This window comes from Cydia splendana, chromosome 4 (assembly GCF_910591565.1).
Source record: "Cydia splendana chromosome 4, ilCydSple1.2, whole genome shotgun sequence".
NCBI classification, from domain to species: domain Eukaryota; kingdom Metazoa; phylum Arthropoda; class Insecta; order Lepidoptera; family Tortricidae; genus Cydia; species Cydia splendana.
Genome location: NC_085963.1, coordinates 6,150,812 through 6,171,677, shown reverse-complemented (window position 1 = coordinate 6,171,677; position 20,866 = coordinate 6,150,812). Strand labels below are relative to the sequence as shown.

Sequence of the window (20,866 nt, the reverse complement as noted above, 5' to 3'; positions counted from 1 at the left end):
TCCACTCCAGTCGTTCTCTTCGTTCATAAGTTGATTGAAGTAGTTCTTCCAGCGTTCTTTTATGCTCTTGTCACCCGTCAAAATCTTTCCTGCTTCGTCTCATACATTTCATATGATTTATATCTCTTGCATTCCTCTCTCTCTCTCTCTTGCTATTCTGTAAAGATCTTTTTGGCCTTGTGGGCTCTCCAGGCTTGGAACAGTCATAGAAATAAGTACTATCACTAACACTGTGAATAAGTCATAATCGCTTATTTTTTATTTTAGGATGTTGAGAGGGGTAGCCTGAATTTTAATGTCATTATAATGGCAATGCAGGTACAAAATACAAACTGAACTCCTCGTCTAAGAGCCCCTTGCACATTCACCACTAACCCGGGGTTAACCGGTTAAACCTACAGCTACCACGGTTATCAGTGCAATTTGACACTGGGTTAACGGTTTAACAGGTTAACCCCGGGTTAGTGGGAAGGTGCATGTGGCGCTAAGAAACGCGACCAAATAGCAGCTGGGCTCACTATTGAGCCCAGGCGCTATTTGGTCGCGTTCGTCGTCGTTCTCGAGGAGTAATTGATAAATGGACAAAGGACTGTAAGTACACTCAGTATCAAAAGTAACGGATCAGACTAAGCGTCAAAAGTATCTACAATTATCTAATAACTTAACAAAAAGATATGTCTGTATATGTAGAACAATAAGACAGCGATAGATACTTTTGAACGAAAACTGCAGAATTCTCCATTTGGAAAAATATTCCAGGGTGGCAGATAAATACTTTTGGCACGTTGATTCTTATATTATAATCTGCTAAATTTAGCAGATGGCGTACCAGCATAGCTTGCCCTGTCCCTACAATTGTGTCATTGTTATTTTAATGGAATTTAATACCCTGGATGCCAGCCCTTTAAGCCAAATCTCATAGAAAAAGGGGCAAGCTATGATGGCGCCATCTATGCAAGCCTTTGACAGTTGCCAACCCATTGATCGACTTGTAAAAAAAAATAGAGTAGGTAACTTGTGTATATACCTAACAGTTAATTAATTTCGCACAAGATGAACCTTCTGAAATTGCTTTTCAACTTTGATTTATAAAATCATAAATGAACAAGTTGCGGACAACTTTTCACAACTTTGTTTGATTATTAAACGGGGAAATTTCGCTAATTCTTGTTATTGCTGAGATATTGTAAACAAAGGTTTACTTATAAGAGTTTGTTTTGCTTCTCTTTGTCTAAGGGAAGCGATGCTATTATTTAGAGGGCTCTTCTTACACGCGTCGTGCTCTAAGTACATGTTTTATACAAACATGTTGCTTTACGGCCGTCTTCAAATCAAAAGGATCACACTCACAGTGCCTTGTTAGAATTATGCTCTGGCGTGTATTCGTGTAACCTTAGCCTTAATTAAATTTGGTTTTCTTGTATTTTACCCGATTTAGATAACAACTCCACATACTACGTACAAATCGCATTACTCGTATAGAGATCCCTATTTTTATTTACACATCACAATACATTACACTATAATTTCAACGGCCTAGATAAATGGGCAAAATCTTCAAAGGTTGGAGAGACTTACGGCGAAAGCTTTGTTTTTATGATATAGGAGCCAAACGAGCAGACGTATCGCCTGATGGTAAGCGATTACCGTGGCCCATGGACACCTGCAATACCTGATAATAAAGTTCTGTTGGCCCCCTTCGAGTACGGAGCTCCTAAAGATATTCCCCCTTATTCATAAACGCGCTAGAAGCCTCAATTAGCTAATAATCGTTTGTCTTTATCTGTCATTTTGACTTATGTATTTGTAAGAAAGGGATAAAATATAATTTAACTAAATCAGGCTCGTAAAGTTTTATGAATAAGGGCGTTTGTACAGGAAATATAACATTTTGGGAAATGAATCCTTTCGGAAATTAATCTTCCTAATGAATCATTTTGGAGAAGATGTGCCAAACGACAGTAGAATGGAGAAGGGCGTGGAGGCGATGAACATTATTTCAGATTCCGATTCATCCCGTCGGGATACAAGTCGTTGCCCTGTTGCAATCTGGCGCGAACATTCTTTGCAATCCCTGTATTCCCATGAACTACGCGAGTGTGGGCGTGAGCAATGTCTGGAGAAGACAGTGCAGTGTTAGTGTGTGCACTAGATACGTAATAAATATTTGTGTTCAATGATTGTTACTTATTTATTTAAATAATCATGGTAAATTTATTCGTAAAGCCAATTTACATATATTATCAACAGATCTATAAAAAGAAATAAATAAAAACATAATTTAAATATGCAAATAGTACCTTCTTAATATCATGAAGTTCATATATATCTATGTTTATGTAGGTATTTTTGTTCGAATACTGCCCCAACTATACATACTTATAAACCCCATTTAACCCCATCAAACTCCAAAACATACAAACTTTACATTCATAAATGAAAAAGGTAATACTTATTTAGTTAACAGGCAGGTAATATAAAACATAAAAAATTCGGAGAGCGAACTTGAACTATTTTGCTAAAGACTTCCCTATATTGGCCAGTACTCTGTAAGGCTCTGTAGAGTGGGAATGTCAAACATTCTAGGTTATACGGCGGGAAAAGGTTGCACCTAATGAAAATATATGAAAGTTCCAGCTCTCCTAGAATTTTAGAAATAGAATTTTCCAGATTTTTCGTAGCAACACTAGACTTGTATTCAATTCGAGGGACAATATTATATTCGAGCAATATTTTATATTGTATTCAATTTGAAGTTTTGTGGATATGTTCTGTAATGATTGTTTACTTCAAAAATATTTTTTTTTAATATAAATAGTTTTTATACGATCACCTATTTTCAGTAGGTAGATAGATAAATACATATTTTTGCGGCGGCGGCATAACGAGTGAGCGTAATTTCCTAAACTTATACACCAAATTCAGAGAAAAAGTTAAAAGTTTTCTATGAAATTCAGAGGGAATTATAACGTCGTTTGCGTTCACCGTTCGGAGTTACAGACTAAGTTTTTTCTAAACGACTTCGTTTGATGAAATTAGGTTAGTAGTTTCTAGAATATTTTATACGTAGTTAACATAATTATTATCTCATGAGCAACTAGGAAACCAATGGAAAAATATTGCTCTCTTACTGCGTTCACATGATGGTCTCTTCTGTCAGTTCTAAATACTAGACCTAGTATGGTTATTTCACAGAGATAAAAAAAAACAAACTCTAAATTCTATCAAAATTAAGCTACAGCCAGTAGCTTTATGACGATAAAATCATTTACAGTACCTACCTACATAATTATTATGGTGCCACTATACCGCCCGAATGCGTAGTGCGCCCTAGTCGAAAATTTACAGGGCCATATGGAGTGTAGGTACTGTAAAACGGTGTACAATACACATGCGAAAAGGTAATTCGCAACTAGTGTCTATTGAAAACACTCCCTTGGGTCGTGTTTTAATTTATCTCCACTCGTTACGAATTTCCTACTTTTCGCACTTGTATCGTAATGTACATTGCGATACAAGTAGTATAGTACTCCTTAGTCCTTACTTAACAAAGCCCAAAATCTGCTTGAAATCATTGGGAACATCTGAAAATAATTTTCCAAAGCAAGCTGTCCAAGGAAAAGCCGAGGTAATGATTCGATTAAAATTGTTAAGCCGCCCTACGCTACGCCTTCCCACCTGTCAATTATAAGCAGTATTCCAAAGGCCCCGTCACAATACCGAACGATCATTAGGGGAATCAATCTTTGTCAGAGGACAATCGGCCGTGTTTAGAATGTTCCTGAACATCGAACACCGGGATAATGAGTCCATCGGTTGTTTTTGCTTCTCATTGGTGTTTTCGTAATTATTCGTATATAGCTATTACGCCTTTGAGTTTTGAAGGTAAGGGGTTTAATGGCATTGAAGGAATGGAAAATGTCTGACCAAATTGTTGCTAAGTGGAAAGGGTCGCAAGTAATTAGGACATCAGTGCCATTACATTTCATATATTGTAAGTAGTAAATAATGGTGTGAGGGCCGCACTGAGGTACACCTTCCTGGAAACAACGCACGATCGCGTACTATTGCCGAAAGATTAATTCCAAGATTATCGGGAGCGTGCCAACCTATCCAGCCATCTCATTTAGCATGCAGCGTTGATCGACCACAGACAATTAACTGAGCGCCACTAAGCCGCGAAAGAGTCGCGTCGGCACGCGCGCCTCCGTCTATCTGAAATTTGATGCCGCCGTGATCTTTGGTTGTAACACGGCCCGATTCGAATAATATTTCTAAGAAGTCACAGCGCATATCATAGCATATCGTATCGCTGTGACTTCTTAGAAATATTGTTCTAATCGAGCCGATAATATTGTACGCAACCACCGACGTGTTTATCTACCTACTGTTTTCCTGTTTAAGAACAACAACGCAACGGTACTACAATTATTCAAATGTCAACCTACGTCAAGCAGGCTCAACCGCTGTGTTTGTCAGATTATTAAAATGGAAATAAACTTTAAATCATGACATCTATAAGTATATGACAACCCGTGTAACTCCTATAAATCCTGTAATCGAGACGCAAACACAGAAAATAGCAAGCAATCAAAATAAGAAAATCTTTTTTCACCTCAGCAGCTCGAACAAGGGTACTTTGCTTCTTAAAAACAGTGAGCAAAATGCGATTTTGCTCACTGAGTCATTTTGTCTCACTCAGTGAGCAAAATCGCATTTTGCTCACTGAGTTGTCTCATTCAGTGAGCAAAATGCGATTTTGCTCACTGAGTGAGACAAAATAACATTCAAGTGACCTTTATAGTCACATGTCATTTCAACATGCGGGGTCTAATACAAGTTCGATACTTGGGTTCTATTATCTCTGTCCCTCTAGGTATGTTCTCACTGCTTAGGGTGAAAAATTTTGTGTACTACACGAGATCAAAGTTATTTACATCTCGTGCGCTTTTGAATCCCTTACTACGCTCAAGATTCTAAATTAGATTCACTCGCTACGCTCGTGAATCTATTATAGAATCTTTCGCTTGCACGGGACTCAAAATAAGCACTCGAAGAAATATCAAACTTTGATCTCTTGTTGTACAAATAACTATTTTAAACATTGCCACGGTCCGAAAATACTTTGTTCGTTCTTGTGTAAAATAAGCTTTAAAAAATCTCTTATTTATAAAAGCTTGAAGCGTCGTATTTAAAAGGTTGTTTGTTAAAAACACTGATAGACAACATAAAACTGCCCAGTTTGTTACTAATTGGAATAGGGCGAGCAGCGTTTAATTACTCCAAAATCCCTATTAATTGATAAATATAACGAAAACATTGTCGAATGGTTCATAAGATTCTTGTTTTTGAGTAGATTATTTATTATGTTAGTGTTATTATAAATGCTTTTCATTAAGCTTAATTGTTTCAAGGAGGGATTTTGTTAAATATTTTACGAAATTAATAAGAGATAAGAAGGTATAAGCTTGGGTGTATCGTGTGCTTGTTTTCCCATATAACATATTTCGTAACAATATTTGAATACTCCCTAAATCTCATCAGCCCTTATTAGCCTCAAGCATATTATGAAAAAAGTTCTTTATTTTTTTTTCCACATCCAAGCGTAACATGCAAATCTTGATCGAGATATAAATACTGTGTGTCTGTGTACACAAATCAGTGATCCGTAAAACCAATATACACTACCGCACAGACGGCCTTTTTTATCTATAGGTACCTATTTCCACGCATATTCTAAAAACCTATAACTTCACCATATTATACTCTCTCTCTGTGGTTGCTCCCTCATGACTGAGGATCGTGGTCATCGGTGGATGTGGATGCTCCACACCTGGTCTTTATGGTCGTTTCTCAAAAAGTTGGCACCGCCAGGTTAAAATTTATGTTTTTCAAAAATTTTGCATTTTCGCATTTTTTTTTATTGGGATCGTTAAAAGGCAACTTAAACTATTAGAAAATGTGGAAGGGAAGCAATTCCTTCAATTAGTTTAGAAGATATAGGCGTTTGAAAGTCAGGTGAATGATATCAAGGACAGGTGAAAGATATTTTGTCTCCAGGTTATCGATAGTAGAAGCAGGTTATCGAGAAATAAGTACAAATTCTAATGAAAATATTGACAGGTTATCGAGAGGCGTCATTAACCTGTGTCCGTTGCCGTTAACCTGGTTTCTTGTCATCATTCACCTGTAATAAGTGTCATCCACCTATCCACCACATCATTTTCAATGCCTTCTAAAAATAATCGAAAAATGTGTCATTTTCTATAAAAAGGGACCTTATTGTCCACCACGATGATTAAAATTTTGGATTCTGACCCACCTCACCTTCGATTCGATTCCCAATTTAACAACAAGTTTCTGTGAATAAGTAAACATTCAATCTTGCTGTATATTCACCCTGGCAGTACCTAGTGGATCTCAGGTTTGATGCAACATAGGCACATGCAGTTTTAGTCATCCAACTCGTCTTGGTGAGCACTTGGGACAGCAGTACCCAAGATAGAGCTGATGCTGAACCCTGCCCGTACCTAGTGGAACTCAGGTTTGGTGCAACATAGGCCCACGCTGTTTTGGTCATCCGACGCGTCTTGATGAGCACTTGGAAGAGCAGTACCCAAGATAGAGCTGATGCTGAACCCTGGCTGTACCTAGTGGAACTCAGGTTTGGTGCAACATAGGCCCACGCTGATTTGGTCATCCGACGCGTCTTGATGAGCACTTGGAGGAGCAGTACCCAAGATAGAGCTGATGCTGAACCCTGGATGTACCTAGTGGAACTCAGGTTTGCTGCAACATAGGCCCACGCTGTTTTGGTCATCCGACGCGTCTTGATAAGCACTTGGAAGAGCAGTACCCAAGATAGAGCTGATGCTGAACCCTCGCAGTACCTACTGGAACTCAGGTTTGATGCAACATAGACACACGCTGTTTTGGTCATTCGACACGTCTTGGTGAGGACTTGGGAGGGCAGTACCCAAGATAGAGCTGATGCTGAACCCTCGGAGCACCTAGTGGAACTCAGGTTTGGTGCAACATAGACACACGCTGTTTTGGTCATTCGACACGTCTTGATGAGCACTTGGGAGAGCAGTACCCAAGATAGAGCTGATGCTGAACCCTCGCAGTACCTAGTGGAACTCAGGTTTGGTGCAACATAGACACACGCTGTTTTGATCATTCGACACGTCTTGATGAGCACTTGGGAGAGCAGTACCCAAGATAAAGCTGATGATGAACCCTCGCAGTACCTACACCTACTGGAACTCAGGTTTGATGCAACATAGACACATGCTGTTTTGGTCATTCGACACGTCTTGATGAGCACTTGGGAGAGCAGTACCCAAGATAGAGCTAATGCTGAACCCTCGCAGTGCCTAGTGGAATTCAGGTTTCAGGTAAAAGTACATCCGTTCCACCCCAATTTTGGGAAAAGCCATAAGCCGCGCGTGGCGCTGTCGCCACCTAGCGCCCATATCTGTGCTGATCATAACAGACGCGTTTTGTTAGAGAGTGAGTCTTCTGTACCTAGTAGTACTATTATTTATTCTGTGCATCCGCTCCTAGTCGCTAGCGCTATAAAAAGTAGGTACGTGGCATGCCTGGCCCCTATTTCACCAACGTGACAGGTGCGACAATTCAACAAGTCTCATTGTTGCTGACGTCACAGGCATCCATGGGCTACGGTTATCGCTTACCATTGGGCGGGCCGTTATCCTGTTTGTCACCGTCATTGTATTATTAAAAAAAAACTTATTATATCGGCAAAAAACAGGTATTTCTCTTGTGATGTTTATGATGATAATGATGACAATTGTCACAAGATTTCAAAGAACTTTAATTCTTGACAGCAAATTAGTTCTGTGTCGGAATTTAGAGACAATTGTCTTTATTTCTTGTGACAATTGTCATTAGCTTCGCAAAATAAGTACTTATTTACTGGCGATATAGTGGAGTTTTTTTTAATTAACATGTTACCGTAGCCTATGGATGCCTGTGACGTCAGTAACAGTGATGTCGACAAATGCGACATTTGTCACGTTGGTGAAATAGGGCCCTGGCCGTCCCTCGCGTCTTTCCGCGGCTCCCGCCGCCCTGCTTGCCGCCATAGACGAATGTCGTGACCAAGCAGAGGTTGTTTACGTTAATTAACAATTTATGGCAGTAGGTTAGTATGTTAAAAGTTAATACAAATTATAACTATAATGAATCAGTAGATTTCTTTCCATCATATAAAGAGTTTTATCTACACACATATCATAAACTCTCTATGATGCCTTCAAAATCCGTAAATAATGGCCCACATTACGATAAACTGTTTTGTTACAGCAAATTTCTTATCTGTGAAAATGTGGTAATAGTTTCATTACTATATCAAAATCGATTTGGTAATGAAATCCAAATTTCGAACATCTCTGAAAAAAAAAGCAATTTGATTTGACCCCTATTCTATATCAGTCGAGATGACGTTTTATTCGAAATCAAATGTCAATTGCATACAATATTGACAAATCTCGCTTGTAAGTTGGTATCGGATGATATGGTAATCGACCCCGACTCTAGTTTGTCTCTGAATTAAAAAAAAACTACGGATGTGTGACATGCGTGAAAAAAGTTTTCATTTGCCGCCATTTGATGTACAGTTTATCTTTTAATTAGTTTGTAGTAAAAAATAATTTGTTTTGTTGTTTTTAAAGTAACTATAACAAAAGTTTCGTGTAAAATGTGCGATAAAGATATTTCGGAGACGCCATCTCATATCCGCGAGTTCCGCCAGAGAGGAAAGTGCCCCAATGTCGGTTGTAATATGAGGTTAGTGAATATATCATAGAAAGTTTATAATATGTGTGTAGATAAAGCAGTGTATGTAACTGTACATAATGAGGCATTAAAACACTCGTGTGATACTATTATGAAACTCATTTCATTCGTTTCATAAACCCACACTCGTATTTTAATGCCTTTCATTATGTAGCAGTCACATAAACTACTATAGGTGGTTGAAGTGTTAATAGTATTAAATATTAGTGTCTACGGAACGCAATATCAAGCACGGCTCGACATGTTCATGCCAGGTTTTTCATTCATATTGAACAGGAAAGGGGACGACGGCTCCGGGTCCAACACCAGGTCCAGGACCAGGACCAGGTCTAGGTCCTGGTCCAAATCCAGGTCCGGGTGCAGGTTCAGATAAGAGCCGGGATCCAGGTCCAGGTCCGACTCCGGGTTTGAGTCTAGGTCCGGGGGTCCGAGTCACAGTCCGGGTCCGAGTCCGGGCCCGAGTCTGGTTCCGGGTCCCAGCCCCAGTCCCAATCCAAGTCGAAATCTAAATCGCCAAACGTGTACTATGCGTCGTTGAAGAGTTCTGTTCTGATCATCATCAGCAGATCCACTTCATCAAATGCGACAGTTTTTAATGAAAATGATTGATTTTCTAATGAAAATCCAAAAGTCACTATACGCATGCCTTTATGATTTGAGGAGTTCCCTGGATTCCTCATGGATCCCATCACCAGAACTCGAGATTGACAAAAATGTGGCTTAAAAACTTAACTTGCTTAACAAACATAACGAAGTGGACAAATCGCCAAACGTGAACTATGCGTCGTTGAAGAGTTCCGTTATGATCTTCATCAGCAGTTCCACTTCATCAAATGTCACTTTTGTGCATGTGTATGCTTGATTTGTAAATAAAAACACAAAAATCACTATATGTGTGCCTTTAAGATTTGAGGAGTTCCCTCGATTCTTCATGGATCCCATCATCAGGACTGGATCTGGAATCTGTATGCATATACATACAATCAAAAAAAGAATTTTCAAAATTGGTCAGGTAAACAAACGTTAGGCATTAGGTTTCAGATTATCATCATCATTCGCTTGCATCTTTTTCTTTTCATCCATACCTCTCTCTCTCGCCCGTCATCTCATCACACAATAAACAAAATGAGCATGTTTTCACCTTTTTACAAAACATTTTAATATATGTCTAAAACTAAAAACCCTCATTAGGTACCTTTTCCGTGGGACGTCACAAATCTACTTACGATATTAGTGTAACAAATTTTTGTTTTCATAAAAAAAACCCAGGGAGGAAAATGGAGTCTACGTTTGTATGGAGAAACAGTTGTCCACTAACGTCTTAATAAACACAATCACTGTGTGAGTACTTATATGTAACGTGCATTTTAAATAGTTATCGATCACCTGTCATATGGCAAGTGAATGACGCTTCATTCACCTGCCATTGCATCATTCACCTGACTTTTTTGGACAGGTTAACGAGACTTAAGACAAAAGTACAAAAATTTCAATAATATGCAGCTTTAACAGACAGGATAGTTTTTATTCCTAAATTAACACACAAAAGCTATATAACCGCTATATAATTATATAGTTACGAGTATTAGTTGTGGTATCAGTGACATTAACCTGCCGCAAAATCTCATCCACCTGGCAGTTTTAGCCAGGTGGACGATATGCAGGTGATGGGGAAAATGGCAGTTATATCGCGAATACACAAAATGTATTAACTTGATGAGCTCCATACTTAGGCATATAAAACTAAACTATTGTTTACGTTACATATCTTGATAGTAATGCGATAGGTTACACAATTAGCAAGATATCGACTCCAGGATAAAGAGTACTTACTCATTACAAACTCCAATTTCCGATACTTTGTCGTTTGTGTTTTATTTGCGAAGCACAATAACCACGTCTTCGTGGTATCAGGTGATAGCTGATGAATGACGGCTTCGGCTCGTGCGGAGTGAGACGGGAAAGGTGCGGTGGGGGTTATACGATGGTCGCGAACGTGACGCGCCAGGTGACTGTTAAGAATTGCCTTGGACAAACTTTGAACCCGAATAACTTAAAATATAAGTATAATATTGTTATGCGATAGTAATACTTTAAAAGTTAAGGATATGTGTTAATAAAATACGGTAATAACGTTAAATTAAGTTAATAATTTGTGTGGTTTTCATAGCTTGAAACATCAGTACCTCGCGTTGGGACACGGCAGGTTAACGGATAAACGTAGTTACAATATTTTTTTTTTGTAATCAATATTTATTCAATCTTTTTCAAAGTATTAGGCCTCTATGTAAAAAGTCTCTCTAAATATGTGTTAAAATTTTATATATAAAAATTATACATAATGAAAAAAAAGTTCTAACATAAACCTATTTACAGGTGGCGGTGCCAACTTTTTGAGAAATGACCTTATGATCTGCCTCCAACGGTGCCTGTTCATCGCGTCTCTGACAACCGAGCAAAAGTTGGTTGAGGATGGAGCCCCTTTTAATTGATTGCTCCATCTTGTTGGAGATCGTCCTCGGCTTCGTTTGCCCTCCGTGTTTCCAACAATGATCAGCTTTTCAAGGCTTTCATCTCCCCTCCTCATTATGTGGCCGAAATAGGACAGTATGCGCTGCTGGCAGACTGTGGATAGGTGAGTCCGGACACGAAGCTGTCACCATATACATAGGTATTTAATTTATCCCAGTAAGGTCTAGGGTCTAGGTTACCCTCTTGGTTGGAAGGTCAGATGGCAGTCGCTTTCGTAAAAATTGGTACCTACGCCAATTCTCAGGATTAGTTGCCAAGCGGACCCCAGGCTCCCATGAGCCGTGGCAAAAGCCGGGATAACGCGAGAAAGAAGAAGATACATATTTAATTTATGATTTACCTGCTGGGCGTCCCTTTGTCCAAAATGACCGATGTAGTTAGGGAAGATGGTGAAGTTGTAGGAGACGCGGTGCTGCTGGCAGAAGCTGACGATGACGGGGAGGCACACGCCAGGCGCCGGGTTCCGGGAGCCCGGGGGTTCCGTGGGCGCGGGGAACGTTACCACAGAACTGCGGTTCACCACTTGGGACACATACTGGAAAGAAGAGATCTTGTTAGATATATGGATTTTAACGTCTCGGTTTACTAGAATTTTACAAATTGATCTCACGTTGATCACATTATGATATCACTTGTTAGATTTAACATAGTTAACGGCATAAGGCAGTATAAAATTATTGAAGTGAAGCAATCGAAATATCCTTTAAGTTACGATTCTTAAGACTATCAAATTAATAACTACTCTCGGAATACTCGGGATTCTAGGTACAATACTTCTAAGAACCTATTCTTAGACTTAAAAAGGACGCCCCAAATGCCCAAAAAGGAAACACTCTTCTATGTAAATCCGTGCCAAAACATAGACCGACGAAACCTTAATAGAGCTAAAAATGTACGCAGAATTAATTTAAATAGCCCCGAGCCGGCGGCTGGCTAAACTCGGCGGGGACATTCCGGGGTAAGAGTGGCCGTCCCTTAAGCAAAAATTTTGTCAGATATGCGGTAATTAAGGGACCCTTGGTGCTATTATTACGGTTTTAGGCAACAAGTATGTATGTAATCTACCTATGTAGTTGTAGGTACTCGTGTTTTTTACTCGACGCGACCGGCTGTTACTGTTTTTACGGTCCGCACCCAAAGTGTTACAAACGAACCCACTTATTAATAGAGAGGGAAATATACGAACAAACAAAGTGGTCCGCGGTTATATCCCTGTAAACCCTGTAATGTAGACGTGTACACACCGAGAGAGAAGACGCCAAACGTCCCACTCCCACTCAGCATAATGCCGCAAGCTCTGGTTTTCAATTATCCGCTTTCCTGCTGAGTAGTCCACTTGACTATAAAATGAATTCCCTTTTTTAATCTGTTCACCTCGTGAACAGTCCACTGTTTCTATTCCACTTCTATTCACTTCCACGTGGGTTGATTGATTTCATAAAACGTAATCAAAGTGCCCCGCCGCGTCTGTCTGTTTGTATGTTTGCGATAAACTCAAAAACAACTGGACAGATTTTCATGCGGTTTTCACCTATCGATAGAGTGATTCTTGAGGAAGGAAGGAAGGAAGGACGGAAATTTCATCATGTGGGTAGGTATAGTATGATCTGCTACCTACATTTAAATTTTAACTATAGAACCATCGCCGGCCGGTGATTGATCAGTCTGCGGGCAACGGCGATGTCGATACTGTATTGAGGCGGTAATCCGATGTGGTGTGTTCGGCAGCTCATGCGGCCTTGGCACGGGTCTCTATGGTTTCCCAAATAGTTTTAAGTCATGTCATAATATATTGTTTGTCCGAATTTTCGTTAGTCATAATTGGTTTTTGTCAGAAACGCGTAACTTTTCAGGATTGCCATAAAACAAACCTAACCTAACCTATCTATAGAATAACCTTACGAAAATCCTGAAAAGGAAACGGTTTCAGTTTTATGACTAACGAAAATATGACAAACTATACATTATGACTTAAAACTTTATGGGAAACAAAGGGGTCCCTTGGGGGACCCGTGTAATGAAATTATTTTGATTCCTCAACTAAAAACTTTCCGTTAGCTCTAGGACAGTCTTATCTAGGGCGATTTATCTGCTGGCAACGAACATGTCGATAGTGGCGCGGTAATCCGATAAATGTCTTGGGTGGTATACGGCCTCGGTATTCGAATAATGAAACATTTTATAGTTCTTTTTGTTTCCTCGGCAGTAATTTAAAAACAGTAACAATGTAATAATATTCTTCAATTCTAGGATTAATGTGTTATGCGATTACTTACTGTCCGGACAATGTAGGTACTCGTTTTGCTAAGTTCACTTGTTTTTTTAGGTTCTGTTTCATGGTTATGATATTATGTTATGATATACTTAATTCGAACTTTTTTAATAGGTACCTATATCTCAATACCTACCTATGAGATAGGTACCTATATCAACGATAACTATGAGACAATATTTTTCATGTAAGTATGTAGGTATGTTTGTATGTAACTACATGATTATATACAAAATACCTACTCGCCTAATGTTTTGGTTACAATTTCATTTACCTTAAAAGACCTTGCACCTACTTAATTTTTCTGGTTTAGCCCATTAGTTAACCGGTAGAGAATGCCTTAAGGCATTAAGTCCGCCAAACATTAATGCAGAAACCTGGTTGTATTTCCCCAGATCATCTAAAAGGTTAGTTTTTTGTAATTATGAAAAATATCGTGACAATCATGTGACTATAATCTTGAAATAAAAGCCAATCGAAACCGTCCCAAACGAATTTTTGAAGGTAGACAGAGCATCTGCGTGATTGATCTAACTGCGGCCTCTTCGATAGTGAGGCGTTAATCCGGTATCCGGTCATGTAGCCCGTATCCGTGTTGCCAAGTATACGCTTGTAACTAGATAGCAATATCTCTTGTTCCTCTATCGCATACCTTCGTCTCTTAGATTGGTTTACGTTAGCTCAAACATTACACGTTACGTCAGACGTTAGTTACGTTAGCGTCAGAGACAAAAGCCACATTACAGGCTAGCATTGACCGGGCCCAAGATAGAGCGCACTGGTGAAGAGTATCCACAGTCGCCACGTGAGTCACGTCCCTCTGCCATGAGGATACGATAAACTATACAGAAGCAGGCGTGGCTCACTCCACGATTTCGTCGCGTCGCTACACGTACATGCGGCCCGCACCAATTATGGTGTCTAGCAGTAGTACTTAGTTGCCGCGCACCGCTACGGAACAGACGCCTGCTCGCGCTTGCGCCACCTTGCGGTCATATCTGTCGTAATAGACGCGTTTTGTTAGGGAGTGAAGCTACTGTACCTACTTAATAGTAAGTACTACATAATAATATTATTTATTCTGTGACAGAAGTAAAATAAAGAAAACTAAAATCACGTTTTTCGCAATCGTGTTTACTCTTAGGACATTTTCGCTTCACAAATCAAGCGGGTAAATCGAAACATCGGCCTTTGAAATAAAGGTCAACGTATATTGACTCGCGCGGTCGGGGCATAGACTACTCCTCAAAGACTCCCGGTTTGCGAAGACTAGCGATGACCACACGTGTAATTTTACTTATAAAATATTCCACTGCAAGCCGAAGCACTTAGCGGTTTTATGTATTATTATAATACATAAAACCGCTAAGTGCTTACAATAAGGTCGTAAAAATGGACGAAACTAAAATGAAACAGTTGAACTCTCATGCTTTGGAAGTGCATAATTATGTGTGGTAAAGAAAACCAGTTGTGTTATTCGCTCCGTCTAGTCTAGTTAAATATTAAGTGATCTGGGGATCGAGAATTCCTACATCACCGACATTACACTACAAAAATGACGTATGTGTATGAGTTATCCATTTGACATACGACGTTTTAACTAACTGTTAAACCTATGGGTTTACTTGTTCCGGTTGTTTTTTAATCTCTTCGGGTGCCCTCAAAGTAACAACATTCTTATCCGATTAGCTTCCATTATGTGGACACGAGGATAACTTAGTAGAAAAATGATATAGGGGACCTTTGGTAAATTAAGTCAACAACGACAACAACAACGTTCAAAAGATCGATGCAAATTACATGTCATCAACTGTCATCTATAGCCGTACGATGAGTAGACGCTCGACGTTTACGTTAGCGACTGCGTAAACTCGATCGCAGTTCATCTCGCTCGCACTGATGTAGTGCGATAGAGGGATTGCTATCGAATTCACGCAGCCGCTAACGTCAATGTCAAATGTCAAAATAGGGTACGGCTACTCATTGTCAGTTTATTCAGTCACTACCGCACTAACTGTTTACAATTAAAACGCGCGCACGGTGCACAAACACATACCTTTAACAGTCAGGCTGTATCCTCCCAAGGAGCGTAGCTTTATAACGGTCTTAGTCCATTTTACATATTCCTACGATGTATATAATTTTCACACTTAACATTCTCTTCACATGCAATGGAAACAAAGGCACAAAGAAACCCCTGGCGCCAAGAATTTGTCAAGAGGCGGCGGCAATAATTCAGCCTTTGTACCGCGCGCGGTTTCTTTTTTGCCTAAAAAAACTTCTGCAATACATTCCACATCAAAACACGAGTTTCAATTGTAAAGCTATGTACAATTAGAATGCTTTGAAAAAGTTTTCTGGTTGGTTTTATAATTCCATGTGGAATTGGCTGCCAAAAATTTCAAGATGGTGTATTGCGAAATTTATTTATTATAAAACATGTTTACCTTTATTTTTCCTGTTTATTTTGGGTTACTTACGGGAATGGTATAAGTATTTAGATACACGTGCGAATAGGTAATTCGCAATTCTTGTCGAATTAAAACACTACCTTCGGTCGTGTTTTAAAATTTGCCACTCGTTGCGAATTTGCACTTGTATCGCAAATAACTACGTTGCTTGCGTACATGGATGTTTACCTGCCATAATATAGCTACTAAGTTGTAAGAATGTAGTTATCAACTTATCACTCTTATCACAAGTGTAGCTAGAGTGTAGGTAAGTACCAATTTAGTTATGTACCGCAGGAGATGTATTAATCCAGTAACTTTGTCGAATTTTGTAACCTGGCTCTTTTGCGTCAAATCCGGTAGTTCTGATTTTTTGCAGACTTACTCGTATTTATGATGTTGGCCCAATGAATAATCCAAGTTTGTGACATCGAGCGCCGAACGCAACTTTGTCAAATATCGAAAAATCCGCGAAAATTTCGGTTTTCTTTTAGATTTGGGCGATTATAACCCTAAAAGACTAGTTTTTGATAGTACCTTTTCAGGGCGTTTTTAAAGTGGACTAAATTGGCTACAGTACAACACTAGAATTGTCGCTGTATATCTGATAGTTTCCGAGATAAAGGCTTTCAAAGTTTATAATTTTTACGAACTTGTATTCTTAGGCTAAGTATTTAGGTGCAGTGAGTAAGTACCTATGCACTTTTGTCTCAGGCGATGCCGCTTAGCACAATTGTTTCCAAGGTCAAACAAAACTGATTTGAGCTGGTAGCCACGAGATCGTACCGGGCCTACCCCCCAAATAAGGGGGGGAAATGGTCGGCTCCCCAGGTGCAATCTATGCTATATTTCTTCCTGCTCTTAGCAACTAGGGCAAGTTATATATCATTTTCATATAATTTAAGGACGCGGAACGAGCACATTATATTCATACTTTTAAAACGCCAAGTTAAGTGTTTTTTTTTTAACATTTTTAACCTTTGACTTTGGCCATAATTACATTTCTATGGACATCGTCACTCAATCCGCTTCTAATTTTTCCAAAAAAATATATGACTGCCTGCTTTGAAGTGATACTTTATAGAATAAGGAATCCCTAAATTATATGAAAATGATATATAACTTGCCCTAGTTGCTAAGACAGGAAGAAATATAACATAGATTGGACCTGGTGATCCGACCCTTGCCCCTCCGTTTTTGGGGGGTAGGTACGGTACGATCTCGAGTTACCTGGTCAAATCAGCTTTGTTAGGAACAACCCATGGTCTAATAAAACATGGTCTTCTATTCCCAGAGTGACACAGGCCTACGTCACAATAACATGGCCGCTATATATAGCGCTATCGCATATTATCATATAGCGCTGTCGCATGATGACGTAGGCTTGTGTCAGTTAGGTGACCTAGAAAAGACGGGAATAGAGTACCAGGCGGAGAATATTATTATACCATGGAACAACCGTGCCAAGCGGCATCGCCTGAGACAAAAGTGTATGCTCACTGCACTTACTTACCCTACGAATACAATTTCAAAAAATTCTATATTTTGAAAGGTTTTATTTCGGAAACTACTAGATCTACAGAGACAATTCTAGTCTCGTATTGTAGTAAATTTAGTCCACTTTAAAACGTCCTGAGAAGGTACTATCAAAAACTAGCCCTTTAGGGTCATAATCGCCCAAATCTTAAAAAACTCCGAAAATTTCGCGGTTTTTTCGATTTTTGACAAAGTTGCGTTCGGAGCTCGAGGTCTCAAACTTGGATTATTCATTGGGCCAACATCATAAACACGTCTGCAAAAAATCAGAACTACCGGATTTAACGTAAACGCTAAATGTATAAAATTACTGTATTATATGTATATGTGCTTAAATAATTGTCACTTTTTAGGGTTCCGTACCCAAAGGGTAAAAACGGGACCCTATTACTAAGACTCCGCTGTCCGTCCGTCTGTCACCACGCTGTATCTCATGAACCGTGATAGCTAGGGAGTTGAAATTTTCACAGATGATGTATTTCTGTTGCCGCTATAACAACAAATACTAAAAAAGTACGGAACCCTCGGTGGGCGAGTCCGACTCGCACTTGTCCGGTTTTTAATACCACGCGATTGAACAAAAAAATAGACAGACACTCGGCGCTGTCGCTGTAAATAACTTTTAGTGCCCTTGCCTAGAGCACTATTTCTATAGCAAATAATACGCGGAGATAGGAAGGATGAATATGTAGAAAGGTAGAGAGGGGCAATAGAGAGTACTCTCTCCAGGCGGGTGTTATGCCTGGGGACCGAAGTCCACTGAGAGTTGGTCGGAAGTTATATATATAGAAACTGACATTATATCTCCGTAAGCGCGATGTAGGTCTCACATACTAATTGCGTTCTAGACGTAGTATCTTCTTAGTTCTTTGTGCGTTCTAGCTCCCTAATGCCATCTGTTAGATTATTGTGGCACGACGTTGGCAGTGACCGCTAGAGGAGACGCCACATCAGCCCCCCTTTGAGCGGAGGGGTCAGCGACGACGTATGAAGTGTGCAGCGAAACCAGATGTGCTCGAGCCAGTGTGGCGAGCGAAGATGCTCAGAGTCACAGGCGAGCGGAGCGGCTCAGAGCCAGTGTGACGAGCGCAGTTGCTCAGAGCCAGAGAGGCGAGCGGAGTTGCTCAGAGCCAGAGAGGCGAGCGGAGAGAGAGAGAGAAAGAGAGATTGAGGTACCAGGCATGAATATTTACAAGATATTTACAGGTATATGACATATGTACAGACTGTACAGAGGCATGCTAGGTGGTACACTCAGAGAGGGAAATGGCTTGCTGCGAGGCGGCGTCGTCAGGATCTTGAGGTCTTCATGGCTGTCCAATGTCGGAAGGTCACCAATTTAGTGCCCTTGCCTAGAGCACTATTTCTATAGCAAATAATACACGGAGATAGGAAGGATGAATATTTATATATAATGAAGAATATTTACAATGACTAATTACAATTGCATTTACAAATTAGATTTTAGCTTCCGGATCGTACGAAGGAAAATTTAGTTGTGAAGGAATGTGTGAATGACATTGACTCGTTGTCTCGTTGACGTAGACATGCAGCCGGGTTGTGGGCAGCCAGCATTGCGGTGCGCCACAAACTGTACAACCAGCCTACCCTTACTGGAAGTATTCCCAATGGGCAACAAAACACTGAGAAGGTTACCATTTTCCCAACCATTAACGTTATCATTGTAAACCTCGCAGATGTTTCGGTTGGCCAAAGTAACCTTTGAATTGAAATACATACATTAACGCACGCAAAACCAATATTAATTTGAACTGGAAATCTTACTGTATCACTTTACGTCGATTTTTTTCTGGACTAGATATGCCCGGCGATCGCAAAATGCTCAGCGGGAGCAGTTTAAGTATTATTAATTTAGGGTTTATTACATTACATTATCTACGGTTGCCGCAATAGTATACGAAGTGTGTCCAGGTGCCTATTTCAACACTGAAAATTGCCTGTATATTTCCGGGTCGATACGATAAGTAAGGACAGTACGTAGCGTCAATACTTATTTACTTGTTGTACTAACTAGCAATGTACGACTTATCATTGTCATGTTACAATTGTCACAGTGGTGAAAAATAGGCCAGGATTCACGAAGGCAGTGGTGACTTACCTGCACAGCGGGGTTGGCCCTGAAGTACGCGAACAGCGCCCCGGTGATGGCGAGTAGCGCCACAGCGTTGAGGGCCAGCTGCATCATTCGGAACTTGTGCGGAGAACCCTCGTTGCTCACGCCCCGCATGTCGCGCAGCATCTGTTAACATAGAGAGGAGTCACTCAAGGAGAGGTTAAAGAAGCTATGGTTATCTGAATGATTAATTTGCCTTTATTTCTATTGTATAGTTGCTTTATATTTATCTACTTCATTCCAATTTTTATTGTATTTTCCTCATTCCTTTTTGTGTTTTGTTTGTGTGTTTTCCTATAAATTTTGTTTGTATTTATATCCTTTCTTTGTATTTATATTTATTTATATACCTATTTGTAAAACAATATATAAATAAATTTTGTTCTGAAGAAAAGTTACTGTAATACTAATAAGTAGGTAAGTATAGGATATAATTCTGACATATAGACCGACAAGAAATTGTAGAAATTAAAACGTGGCAACAACGTAGTGTCAACCCGTTTTCGTAGATTGATTTGAAAGGGACGACACTACAATTTCTTGTCGGTCTATAGAAGCATAGCTAAATGGTCGTTTGACTTTATCAATTGTACGTAGCCGTCTCCAGGCAAAGCACGCGAGCAAACAGACACATACTCCAGCGCTTATTGAATCCGTTTGATTAGGATCCCTCCGCGTGCAGTGGGCCAATGTTTGCAGTGTTCAAAGCCTCGACTACCGACGACCAATTTAGCATAAACTAGTACTTCCCCCGACTGCTGACAGGGATATACTAAAAATTTAATGAATTTGTAGTTAGGGTGAGGTTTCAAGAGATCGCTCATAGGGATAAATTCGACTTTGTACTTTGTACGAGTATATTCTGATGCTACTTAAGTAAGTAACACTTTATTGTACGGAAGAGAGGAATTGAGGTACCTACATCAGATAGAACATAAATAATATAAATATAGTACAAGGGCGAACTTATTCTTGCTTCATATAATAAAGTGTTTATTACTTACTTCATTATCTGATTAAAATTATCTGAATACCTAATACATGGTTAATTACACTGTTTGATTACATATAACATTAAGATTTTTTTAAATTAAGTCTGTCAAAACTAGGTATGATTATGAG

At 39.6% G+C, this 20,866-nt stretch overlaps 1 protein-coding gene across 1 annotated transcript in view; it reads right to left on the bottom strand.

The window, feature by feature from the left end:
- The window catches only part of LOC134789691 (atrial natriuretic peptide-converting enzyme), an 88,274-nt gene that overhangs the window by 47,489 nt on the left and 19,919 nt on the right, over nt 1-20,866 (bottom strand). The window contains exons 4-5 of the mRNA XM_063760297.1: nt 19,730-19,870; nt 11,693-11,887 (exon numbers count right to left, since the gene is read on the bottom strand). Coding sequence (XP_063616367.1) covers nt 11,693-11,887; nt 19,730-19,870 — 336 coding nt within the window. The remainder of the gene's footprint in view (nt 1-11,692; nt 11,888-19,729; nt 19,871-20,866) is intronic.